Source organism: Pituophis catenifer, unplaced genomic scaffold (assembly GCF_029215685.1).
Source record: "Pituophis catenifer annectens isolate HBS135680 unplaced genomic scaffold, rPitCat1.0.hap2 SCAF_14, whole genome shotgun sequence".
NCBI lineage: Eukaryota > Metazoa > Chordata > Lepidosauria > Squamata > Colubridae > Pituophis > Pituophis catenifer.
The window spans coordinates 219,967-232,795 of NW_027256894.1; the positions used below are offsets into that span (position 1 = coordinate 219,967).

The window sequence follows — 12,829 nt, forward strand, 5'->3', positions numbered from 1 at the left end:
TGAAAAGATTAGTCACAAGACTTGATAGACTTTTTCTGATTTTCTTTAATGCATTTCTTTAATTTAAAAATTGCATACGTAGAAAATGTGGAGTTCAGTAAAATTCTTGAAGGGTCTATTTAAAATCATAACTTTTCAGTTAATTGGGGAAGATAACTGGTTAATCTGGATCAAGCTATATATAACACAAGTTAGAAAATCACACTTTTATTTAATAACTTGAAAATTTGTCATGCAGTGCCTAACCTGCCCTCCAAAGGCATATTTTTTTACTTTCTCCACAAAAATACACCCAGCACAGAGTTCTCAATTGGTAAGAGTGATTAGTGCATCCACCACATTGCCCATGTGTTCTCGTAAACTGCGTTCTGCTGCTGCCCTAGATATCTCCATCTCATTCATCTAAAAAAAGGAGAAGGAAATTTTTAGCCAGTACAAATTGCAGGTATCCATGCAGGCCTTTCTGAGATGTCAAATATCTGTTAAAGTCAAGCCAACTTGTTAGCTCTACGCTAGACTTACAATCAATTCCAGATCCTCTTTCTTGATGGTGACTTTTGCCAGCTCTTTTTCTCTACAATGAAGAGAAATGGCTCAGGATTATATTCATCCAGACAAGATTACAGTCCTTCTGTCCCCTCTTTCCCATACAAGTATGCCAGATGGCACATAACACAGATAATACTGTCTATATAACAGAACCCCAAAAAGCCCAGGTTTGGTCTTCCAATAGCAAAAAAAGAGACATCAGACATTAAAGATTTATTTCAGCTATGGCAAGTAAGCTCAAACTACAAGAGCAGATCAGTTTTTAATGCCAAGTTCATTTCAAATGAATTTTAAACAAGCACACTTCTAAAAGGGAAATTATATGATAGTTTAGTAAAGGATATAGAAAACATCCCATCTCAGTTTAACAGAGTTGGAAGGGACTTTGTAGGTCTTCTAGTCCAACCCCTGGCCAAGCAGGAGACCTTAAAGAAGTTCTCAAAGAACTTCAGGGCATGGCAACCTTCCTGAGTATTCCAACTACTGCCAAGACAGGTAGAGTGATGTAGAATGGTAGGTTTTGCATTTGGCCTGGGAAATAGTATACCACTCTCTTTTGATGTGTTCACTACCACCCTTAAACACACAGCCATAATTTCCACCTAGGAAATCAGTTGAATTCTGTAGTTTTATACCTATGCTGCTCTTGGGAACAGAAGTTTGGAACTGTTCAAGCACTCACCGCTCCTGCTTTGCTTTCTGCTCTCTAGATCTTCGGTCCCCTATCACTGACATGGCCTAGGAAAATCAAAACAAAATGAAAGCTTAGATATCTGAAATGTTTGCATATATAAAAACAGAATATGCAACAGGCATTATACATTCATCAAAAAGTTTTAAAATTGCTTTGAACTCTTCCTGTTTCTTTTCAGTGGTTCTTCATTGTGGAACCACTTGAAACAGCAGTATGGAAATCTCCATGCACAGCAGGAGTTCCAATAAACCTGAGGGAATAAAATAATTTTATTCTGCAGAATTCTTGTGTAAGAGGTACCCCAGGAAAAAAATCTGATTTTTCAGATACATTAGGTCAGATTTGTATAGGTAGTAAAATCCCAAACACCAAATAAAGATTTCTGGAGCAACAGCATAACATTAAAAATTGTAATGTTTTATATTTGTAAAGATTTATTTATAAATCTTTATATGCTATAAAGATTTAAGCTGGCTAAAACCATGGCATATTTTATTTATTTATTTATTTATTTATTTATTTATTTATTTATTTATTTATTTATTTAAAATTTGTATACCGCCCTTCTCCCTGAGGACTCAGGGCGGTGAACAGCCAAGTAAAAACATAAACTACAAACATTAAAATACAATTAAAAAGATATATATAAATTTGGTCCCATGATTAAAAACAATAACAATTAAAAACATTTTAAAAAGTGTTAGGCCAGCCCGGCTTGCTGGAAAAAGAAGGTTTTAAGGGCACAGCAGAAGGCACCGAGGTCTTGGATTCTCCTTATCTCTGGGGGCAGCTGATTCCAGAGGGTAGGTGCCCCCACAGAGAAGGCCCTCCCCCTGGGGGTCACCAGCCTACATTGTTTGGCTGATGGCACCCTGAGGAGGCCCTCTCTGTGGGAGCGCACAGGTAGATGGGAGGCCGTCGGTAGCAGCAGGCGGTCTCGAAGATAACTAGGTCCTATGCCATGGAGTGCTTTAAAGGTGATAACCAACACCTTGAAGCGCACCCGGAAGACCACTGGGAGCCAGTGCAGCTCACGCAGGAGAGGTGTTGTATGGGAGCGTCATGCGGCTTCCGTGACTACCCGTGTGGCCGCATTCTGGACCAGTTGGAGCCTCCAGGTGCTCTTCAAGGGGAGCCCCATGTAGAGAGCGTTGCAGTAGTCCAGGCGAGAGGTGACGAGGGCATGAGTGACTGTGCACAGGGAATCCCGATCAAGAAAGGGCCGCAACTGGCGAATCAGGCGAACCTGACAGAAGGTCCCCCTGGCTACAGCCGTCAGATGTTCCTCCAAGGACAGCTGCGTATCCAGGACGACTCCCAGATTGCGCGCCCTCTCCGCGGGGGCCAAAGACTCGCCCCCGACAGTCAGTGATGGAGTCAACTGACTATATCGGGATGCCGGGAACCACAGCCACTCAGTCTTGGAAGAGTTGAGCTTGAGCCTGTTCCTCCCCATCCAGATCCGCACAGCCTCCAGGCACTGGGACATCACTTCAAGGGCATCGTTGGGGTGGCCTGGGGTGGAGATGTACAGCTGGGTGTCATCAGCGTACTGATGGTACTTCATCCCAAAGCCACGGATGATCTCGCCCAGCGGCTTCACATAAATGTTGAACAGAAGGGGCGAGAGGACTGACCCCTGAGGCACTTCACATATAAGAGGCCTCGAGGTCGACCTTTGCCCCCCTGCCAACACGAACTGCGACCGGTCTGAGAGAAAGGAGAACCACCGTAACACGGTGCCCCCCCATCCCCAACTCTTCCAACCGGTGCAGCATGATACCATGGTCGATGGTATCAAAAGCCGCTGAGAGGTCTAACAGGGCCAGAACAGAGGAGCAACCCCTGTCCCGAGCCCTCCAGAGATAATTTACCAACGTGACCAATGCCGTTTCCGTGCTGTGCCTGGGCCTGAAACCCGACTGGAACGGATCTAGATAAGACGTTTCCTCCAGGTACTGCGGAAACTGTCGTGCGACCACACTCTAGACAACCTTCGCCACAAAGCGAAGGTTGGAGACAGGACGATAGTTGGCTAATACTGCCGGGTCCAGGGAAGGCTTCTTGAGGAGAGGCCTCACCACCGCCTCTTTCAAGGCTGTGGGTAAGTAACCCTCACTCAACGAAGCGTTAATAATTCCCTGGAGCCAGCCTCGTGTAACCTCCCGGGAAGCCAGTACTAACCTGGAGGGACACAGATCCAGTAAACATGTGGCCGCACTAAGTCTCCCCAGAATCCTGTCCACGTCATCAGGGGTCACAGAGTCAAATTCTGCCCAGATAACGTTCTCAAGACTATTCCTCGCCACCCTGCCCGAATCTACCCAGTCAGAGTCCAAATCCCCCCCAGATCTGAGCAATTTTGTCATACAGATATTGTCCGAAATCCTCGGTCCTGCCTTCCAAGGGGTCCTCCCGCGCTCCCGTGTAGAGCAGGGAGCGGGTCACCCTGAACAGGGCGGCCGAACGATTCTCTGATGATGCAATAAGAGCGGAACAGTAATTAAACTTTGCCGCTTTTATCGCCACTAAGTAGGTCTTAATATGTGACCTTACCAGTGTTCGGTCAGATTCAGCGAGACTGGCCCTCCAAACGCTCTCTAGGTGTCTTTTCCGGCGTTTCATCTCCCTCAGCTCCTCGGTGAACCAAGGAGCCGCGAGGGATCGACACCGGGTCAGAGGCCGCAAAGGCACGACTCGATCCAAGGCCCCACCAGCCACCCGATCCCAGGCAGCCACCAAGTCCTCGGCCGAGTCGTGTGCCAGATCTTCAGGAAATGGCCAAGCTCCATCTGGAACCTATCAGGATCCATCAGGCGCCTGGGGCGGACCCACCTAATTGGCTCCGCCTCCCTGCGGCAGGATGTAGCGGTTCAAAGGTCCAGACGAAGGAGTGAGTGATCTGACCATGACAAGGGTTTCATGTCTATATCCCCTATAATAAGACCACTCAACCAGTGGCCAGAGACAAAAATCAAGTCCAGAGTGTGTCCCCCCCAGTGAGTGGGGCCATGAACTAACTGGGTCAGGTCTATGGCCGTCATGGAAGCCATGAACTCCCGAGCCATCTCCGACATTTCACCAACGGACGGCAAGTTGAATATTGTGACTTTAATTTACATATTTAGAAAAAATGTACTTAGGTTTGTCTAAAACAGTAAAAAGTTTCTAAATAAATTTAAGAGAACGGCAAAAGGCCAGGTATTAAAGAAAAAAAAGGGCATAGATGTTTGTGCTTATTTATTTTGTTAATATGTTTATTTTTTAAATTGTTTTACAATTTTAGAATTGTAAGCTACCCAGAATTAGTTGAGTTAGGCACTACAGAAATTAAATAAATTTGAATGCAGGGGTGATGTATAGAATTAAGGATAGGCTTAATTATGGGATAGATTGTGTGTCGAGAAATATGAATTAAGCTCGCTGTGGGTGCACACGGTTACCTTCTGGCGCATGGGAATGTGGACAGAACCTGAAATTAATTCGGGGGGAAAGTAATCTTCCAGTCCACATGAATGCAGCCCAAGAAAAAGAAGTGGCGCGTAGTGTCTCTGGGCCATTCAAAGGGAAGGAACTGTAAGGCCGGCTGCCTAGACTTGAGCGGCCGCGTGGGGGGCAGCGGGAAAGGCTGACGGGGCTGGGACCCTTTCCTCCTCCCCACCGCCCCGCACCGTTTCCAGGTTGGAGCTCTGGATCTCCTTCTCCTCCGCGTAGTCGGTCACGCGCTCCAGATCCGCCGCGCCGCTGTCGTGTTTTCGCGGCTTCTCGGCTGGGCGCCCTCCGGCGCCATCCCCGCCGACCGCGGAGCCGTTGGGCTCGGCCTCCAGCTCCAGCTCCACGTCTCCCTCGGCCGCCATCGCCCTGCAGTGACGGGACGGCGCGCTCGAGCAACCGCAGAGCTCGGAAAGGGAAGCTCGGACGTGACTTCCGGTGGAGGCAGCTACCGCTTCCGGCTGGCGCGGGGCGGAGGCAGCAACGGGGATGGGGGGGGGCAGGGAGGACGGCGCAAGATGGCGTCTGGAGGAGCAGCCAAGCGGGAAGGGGCGTCTGAAGAAGCGGCGGCTAACGCGAGAGGAGGCGGCCGCGCAAAGGCCTCCCTGGCTGCAGGAAGGAGGAAGAACCGCAGATCTGGGCGGCCTTGCAAGGCGGAGCCCTCGGTGCGAAAGAAGGGTCTCGTCAGCCGGGCCGCCAAGCGCTGGACAGAGCCTTAAAGCCTCATTTGAAAGATAGACCCTCCGAGCAGCAGATATCAACATAGAGATGCTGCTGGAGAGGGAGCCACAACCTTCTCTGAAAAGGAACTGTTAGAAACAAGTTGATACATGACCTCTCAGAGAGGCCATCATCACAGCATGGAGCCAACTGCAAATCACCTTGGCTGACTTACAGGAGGAGCTGGGGCTAACAAACAGTGGCTAAGCTACCAATAAAAGAAAATATTTGTAGCTCACGGTTGGTGCTAGGGGCCTTGGTGCTCTCTGAGCTTTGTTGTTTTCTTGAAGAGGTAACATCAGTGCTAGTGGCTAAACTAACTGCACCAAGACCGCTCTCTACTTCTTAAACTCATTGCAGATGATACCACAAGACTGAGGCCTGGCACTTGCATCTGCCTAGAATCCAGGTTAAAGCAGTTCTGACTGATTTGTACTTACTATGTTTACCTTTCTGTTTGTTTTATTTTGGTTTGTAATGTTAGGCAACCAGAATTGCTTTCTCTTCCTGTAAATCAATAAACACTTTTTTCCTCCCTGCTATGCATGGCAAATTGTTTGTGGGAATCCACATTCATCTGCAAAGATTACCAGAACTCAAGATGTTAGGGTAGGAAAGGAGAAAAGGTTGGGCCATGTGGCAGAAAAGTGGCTGTCTTTCTCAGATGTGGTGAAACTTTTCCTGTCATTGCTAGATGCTAGACTCCCCCTGCCCCAATTACCTGCTCTAGTCTCCCTGACCTCCATTTTTGTTGGCAGAGGGCAAACAACAAACTAAAAGCAAAACAAAACAAAAGGGGAAAAGTTTCCCCTTTTGCATTTGAGCATCCAAGAAGGGACAAGAGAGAAGAAAGAGAAAGAAGACAAAGAAGGAAAGGTGAGAAGAGAGCAAGGAAGGAAAAAGGAAAGAGGGGAAGGAAGAAGAAACATGAAGAGTGAAGGAAAGGGAAAGAAGGAAAATCCTGCTTAGCACTTGGCCACCAGCAGATGGCAAGGCTGACTGGAGGACAAGGGTTTGGTGCTCTCCCTGGTCTCACCTTCCTCTGCTGGAGACAATGGATCCCCCCAGCCCTGACCTGGCCACAACAGATGCCCCCAACATGAGTGATATTCAGCTGGCCAAGCCCACCCACCCCACAGGTGAAACACAACCCTACCCTGATGTGGCCCTCAATGAAATCGAGTTTGATACCCCTGGCATACAGTAATGGCTTTCGTCCCATCTAGCAATATTGTACACATGCTGAACAAGTTGCACAATTTCTGTATAGGCAGACCACATCCATATTTTAAATGTAATAATCCCACTTATGTTTATAGTCTTGGTATTTTCTTGAGATTCTTACAGCAATGACATCACTTTTTTCTTAGGTGATAGAATTTCTTTGAATTCAGTTCTTTATCTATACAAGAGCAAAATTCCTTGTGTGTCTAATCACACCTAGCCAATGAAGTATTCCATTCTATTCTAATCTTCCACAAATTGCAGGATGGTAATGAATCACACTAAAAGGTTAAGATTCCAGTGCAAGCTTGAAAAAAAGCCTTTGGAAAATAACCACTTTCTATTAGCTAAATGAATGATTTCCTAGACTACTGAAGCCAGAATGGAAGGATAAATACTGTTCTTGTATTCTGAAAGAAAGGAGGGGATCAAGGAAGAGTCAGGTTTCGGTCCCCAATTATCAGAACAATTTTAAAACTATCACTCTACCACCTCCTGGAACACAGCACAGGACATACTACTTGGAAAGTGAATTCTCTTAACTTCATCTTCCTTTAGACTTTGGGAATTTTGCAGTGTATCTTCATTACAGCAAAGCATTTAACAAAATGCCTCACTACTGTCCATGCTCATTTGCCTGCAGTTGAAAATGACTTGATGGCACATAATCCTCACCGTTTTATGAACAATCTAGTTTAAGATGGATTGCAAGATTTATTCAGACAATTGGCTTCAATAACCATCTTGGAGGCCAAGTTAGAACAATGTGTTCTGCTCCAATTTTCAATGAAATCATGTCTGGGTTTACAAAATACACTAAATCCTGATCATGAGGCCCAGTTCGCAAAGTTAATATCATGTACAGCTCCAAAGAGTGCTCATCATGGCTTATCATCAAATTGAGACATGGCAAAATCAAGAGCATCTGTGTTACTTTATCAAATCAGAACAAAAAGTAGAATTGGAAAGCACCTTGGAGGTCTTCTAGTCCAAAACTTTTGGACCTCAGGGACCACCAAGTTCATAATTTTAAATTTCACGGACCACCAATACGAATCCAGCGCACCGCTTGCTGAAGTACCTGGACTCCCAGTGATGGGATGGGGTCCTTCAGGCACTCTCCTTCCTCTCTCTCTCTCTCTCTCCCACTCTCTCTCATTCTCTTTCTCTCCCCCCCTCATTCTGTCTTCCTCTCTCCCCTTTTTCTCTCCCACTTTCTGTCTCATTCTTTCTCTCCCCTCTCATTCTCTCTCCCCCTTTCTTTCTCTCTCTGTCCTCCACTCTCTCATATTCTGATTCTCTTTCATTCTTTCTCTCTTTTTCTGTCTCATTCTGATTCTCTCTCTGTCATTCTCTCTCTCTCTCTCATCTCATGGTCCAGCCACTATCTTGAGGCTGAGAGGAAGTCAAGCATCTCCCTGAGAGACCGAGGTGCGTGGAGCACCAACAAGGGCCGGAAGAAGTGTGGGAGTGAAGCACTACTTGAACTTGCGCGGCATGAGCATTTGCCTTGGTATATTTGCGCCAGCCGGTGGCTCAAGGCAGCCCTTATCTCCTGCTGTTTGGGACTTGGAGCGATAAATGGTGACTGGTCCAGGGAGCAGCCGGATTTTGCTCTCCATTGCGGATGCCAGATCGGCCCCCTGCAAGCTCTCATCTCTCGAGGAGCGCTCCCTGAAGCGGCACTGGAAACTTTGGTCGGGCTCCTCGAGAGACGAGAGCTTGCAGGGGAACGATCTGGCGTCCGCAATGGAGAGCAAAATCTGGCTGCTCCCCGGACCAATCACCATTTACCGCTCCGAATCCCAAGTGGCAGGAGATGAGGGCTGCCTTGCGCCATAAATATACCAAGGCGGAATCTTGATGCCGCACTTACAGCGGAGAGAAGAAGCTGGATTTTGCTCTCCATTGCAGACCCCAGATCAGCCCCCTGCAAGCTCTCGTCTCTCGAGGAGCCCGACCAAAGTTTCCAGCGCTGCTTCAGGGAGCACTCCTCGAGAGACGAGAGCTTGCAGGGGGTCAATCTGGTGTCCGCAATGGAGAGCAAAATCCGGCTGCTCCCCGGACCAGACGCCATTTACCACTCCGAGTCCCAAGTGGCAGGAGACGAGGGCTGCCTTGCGCTACTGGCTGACGCAAATATACCGAGGCAGAATGCTGTTGCCGTGCAAATGAAAGTAGTGCTTCGCTCCCGCAGCTTCCAGCCATCGCAAATGCCGCTTTTTCCCGCTTGTGCTGCCCCCTCCCCCACCTGGCGGCACAAGGGGAAACAGCACCATTCATTCCGGACGGCGAGGGCTGCACTCCTTTTTCCGTATTGTACCACCTGCAAAAATGCAAAAATACGAAAATTTCTCCACAAACCACCGGTTGGTGACCACTGTTCTAGTCCAACCCCCTGCTCAAGCAGTAGACCCTATTCCATTTCAGACAAGTGGCTGTCCAGTCTCTTAAAGGCCTCCAGCGATGGGGCACCCACAACTTTTGAAGGCAAGCTATTTCACTGGTTAATTGTTCTGTCAGAAAATTTCTTAGTTCTAGGTTGGTTCACTCTTTGCTTAGCTTCCATCCATTGCTTCTTGTCCTGCCTTCTGATGCTTTGAAGAATACATTGACCCCTTTTTTGTGGCAGGCCCTCAAATATTGGAATAATGCTATCACTAGGTATTAGAAAGGTAGCATTAGATAGCATTAGTCTATCTAATACTAGCCTATCTAATACCTAGTGCTTTCATGTTGCCCAATGTCTAATCTAATGAAGAGAACTAGGGGAGACAGTTCCCTATGCTGAATTTCATTGTTAGATAGGTCCAATGTTGAAGACTGTCCAGATCCTTCTGGAATTTAAGCTTATCTTCTGGGGTATTGGACACTGTATAGTGTCATCTACAAATGTGAAGAGTTCCCCTTCTATTCCCTCATTTCAATTGTTTATGATGTTGAAGATTATTGGGCCTAAAACAAAACCACCGTTGGGAAGCCCTGATTACTTCCCTCCATGTAAATGTAGTTACATTAAGGTGGTGATTAAGGTTGTGGTCTAACTTGTCAAATGACATACTGTAATCTGTAATACTGTAATATTATGTCCACTACATTTTGCTGGGCCACTAATTTGAGACCTTGTCACTCAACAAGGGCCTAAAGCAGGGGTCTTCAAACTTAAAACAGAGGGCCAATTCATGGTCCTTCAGACTGTTGGGGGGGCAGACTGGATGGATGGGTGTAGCTAGGTCATGTGACTAGGTGAGCATGGCCAATTTAGCAGTCCATTAAGCAATGCACACAAATTAAACTTTGTTTTGCTCCTGGGGTGTTTTATTTGCTTTTGTTTGCATGTTGTTCTTTTACTAGAGCGTTTTTTCAGTTGTTTAGAAGTCTAGTGGTCCACTTCAAGAAACTCGGTTTTGCAGCAATTCTTCTCAGTCCCAAGGAGCTTACAATCAACAAGTCTCTCTTCTCTATCTATCTTCTGGAGGCAGGGGAGGCCAAAAACGAGCCTGCGCGCCCCATTTTTCACCTCTGCCTCCAGAAGCATTCTTTCTGCAGGCCAAAAACGGGCTAAAACAGGCCCATTTTTGGCCTCCCAGGGTGTCTGTGCACCCCGTTTTTCACCTCCCCCGCCTCCAGAAGCATTCTGCAGGCCTTCACGAGCCCCACAGACTGGAACTGGAAGGTAAGTCCTGTGCTCGGCCGAAGGGTAGGGGCTGGCAGAGCGAAGTGGGCAGGGCCGCCTCGTGGTTCTGAGCAGGCTGGATTAATGGCTTTGGCGGGCCGTAGTTTGAGGACTCCTGGCCTAAAGGGAGGGCAGGGAAGCAGAAAAATATCTAACAACAGGGAGATGCAAGGCTGGGCACTAATTTTAACATAGCCCTGGAATTACCGTTTTTATTCATATTCTTTTGACCTAGACACCGGAAAAGAGCTATCTCCCATTTTCAGAGGATTGACATGTACAGCCAGCTATAGCCAGCATAAAAATACTGTGGGCTTCTTCCAGCAACGTTATGTTGGGATAGCTTTCCACCGTTCTGTTCCCTGGTAATTTCAGCAGCTAGCCAAGCAGAGAACTTTCCTAACTTCCTTGATAATTCGTTAGCCTAGGAATCAACATTGCTGTGTCCAGCTGAAAAGCTGAATCTTCTTTGTAACTTGGTCCACACAATGCAGTATCCTTGTGGCTTTGCTCTGTATCTGGGGCTGGGGTGCCCAAGTGGGGGTCAAATTATTCTACAAACCACCAGAGGGCAGACAAGAAACAATGGTTGGAAACTAATCAGAGAAGCAACCTCAAATTAAGAAACTTCCTAACAGTGAAGACAATAAGCCATCTTGCCTCCAGAAATCGTGGGCGTTCCATCACTGGATGTTTTTAAGAAGAGACTAGGCCAGTAATGGCTAACCTTTTTGCCATCGCGTCAGGAAGGGGGGTGGGTCAGGAAGGGGAGGTTCACGCGTGTGCGTGCCCGCCCATAATTCTATGTGCCACGCCCTGCACATGCAACCCCCCTCCCCCCCCTGGCACGCAAGTCTGGTAAGCCCGTTTTTCTTTCTCACCTGGCTCCAGATCCTCTCTATGCATCTGGGGAGGGCAAAAACAGCTTTCCCCACCCCCTCGGAGGACCTCCAGAGGCCTGAAACGGCCCATTTCCCAACTCCTGGTTGGACAGAAAGTGATGTTTTTTGCTGTCCCCAGCCTCCAGAGCCTCTCTAAGAGAGAGAGAATGAGGAGACAGAAACGAAAGAAGAGAGAAGGGGGGAGAGGATGAGAGAGAGGAATAAGAGAGAGGAAGGAAAGAAGACAAGAGAGGAAAAGAAAGGAAGAGGGAGAGAAAAAAAAGAGAATGGGGAGAAAGGAAAGGAGAGGGGAGGGGGAGGATGAGAGGGAAAAAAGAGAATAGGGAGAAAGGAAAGAGGAAAAGGAGAGGGAGAGGAAAAAGAGAATGGGGAAAGAAAAAGGAGAGGGGGGGGAGGCTGAGAGGAGAAAGAAAGGAGAGATAGAAAGGAAAGAAAAAGTAAAAGAAAGGGAGAGGAAGAGGAAAGAGAATCTTCCTTTCCCTCCCTCCTTCTCATTTGTTTCCTTTTCCCTCTCATACTCCCCCTCTCTCTCCTTTCCTTTCTCTCTCCCCATTCTTTCTCTTTTTCCTCATCCTTTCCTTTCCTTTTCATTCTTTTCTTTCTCTCTCCCCATTCTGTCTCATATGTTTTGAGTCTCACAAAGACTCGTTTCTGGCAGGTGGGGCGGGGAAGAAGCAAGACGTGTGGAGCGAGATGTCGTGAAACGTTTTCTTTTACGGGGGGGAGGAAGCGACTGCAAGGAGAGCTCCACACATCTCGCTTCTCCCCCGCCCCACCTGCCAGAAACGAGTCTTTGTGAGACTTGTTGTACTGCCACTTCCTCGTAGAGCAGGACTCTGTGAGGCTTGTGCCGTTGCATGCAGGAACGGCAGCATCGACACGAGGTTTGACATACCGGCACAGCTGCGAGCGGCAGGACGCTAGCTGTGCCGGTATGAAGGTCGCAGCAGTGCTGCTGTACGTGCATGCAATGGCACAAGCCTTGCAGAGTCCTGCTCCACAAGGAAGCAGTGGCAGCAGGATACATCAGGGCAGCAGCCAGCACAAAGAACAGGGAGGGAGGCAACTAGTGACGGGACATCCAATCCCACACTCACCGCCATCCCCAAAATAATAAGACAACCCACCCACCCACCCCTGATAATAAGGCCAAGCCCTTATTTGTGGGGGGGGGTGTCAAAAGAAAATAAGACCCTGTCTTATTTTTGGGGAAGCACGGTATTCTTAGTCCTATTCCTTTTCCATTCCAATATTCTATTCTATTCTGCAAAATAATGCGGTGCTTTCAGCTTTGAGATAGAATCAGGTTTTCCAGACAGAACTCCACACAACAGTATCTACCCGTTTTGACTCCATGCAGTAGTTATAGGCTATGTACCCATTCCTCAGCAAAAGAAGGAATCAGAAGCAGTTTGCTCACACAGCCCAGGACTGTTCTGGGCAGCTATCTCCAAACAAGGCTCTGACAGAGGCAGCTCTCAGTAGTCTCTCTTAAAGATGAAGCCAGCAGCACTGGCTCTCCAGCACGAGGCTCTCTGGTCCCACCATTACACGGGAAATGTGGGGAGGGGC

At 47.7% G+C, this 12,829-nt stretch overlaps 1 protein-coding gene across 1 annotated transcript; it reads right to left on the minus strand.

The window, feature by feature from the left end:
- Window positions 1-27: 27 nt before the first annotated feature.
- On the minus strand, window positions 28-5,167 carry HYPK (huntingtin interacting protein K). The gene is made up of 4 exons (XM_070953938.1): window positions 4,915-5,167; window positions 1,232-1,287; window positions 523-574; window positions 28-402 (listed from the first exon to the last, which is right to left on the minus strand). Exons 1-4 carry the CDS (start codon window positions 5,098-5,100, stop codon window positions 307-309), a joined length of 390 nt encoding a protein of 129 aa, XP_070810039.1. The 5' UTR covers window positions 5,101-5,167; the 3' UTR covers window positions 28-306.
- Window positions 5,168-12,829: the final 7,662 nt, after the last annotated feature.

What these genes read in the sequence shown, in the direction of transcription:
- HYPK (XM_070953938.1), bottom strand. Translation starts at nt 5,100, where the DNA reads ATGGCGGCCGAGGGAGACGTGGAGCTGGAGCTGGAGGCCGAGCCCAAC. An exon ending in AGAGCTCCAACCTGGAAACG is followed by an intron (nt 1,288 to 4,914) that starts GTGCGGGGCGGT and finishes TGATTTTCCTAG; the next exon opens with GCCATGTCAGTGATAGGGGA. An exon ending in AAGAGGATCTGGAATTGATT is followed by an intron (nt 403 to 522) that starts GTAAGTCTAGCG and finishes TCCTTTTTTTAG; the next exon opens with ATGAATGAGATGGAGATATC.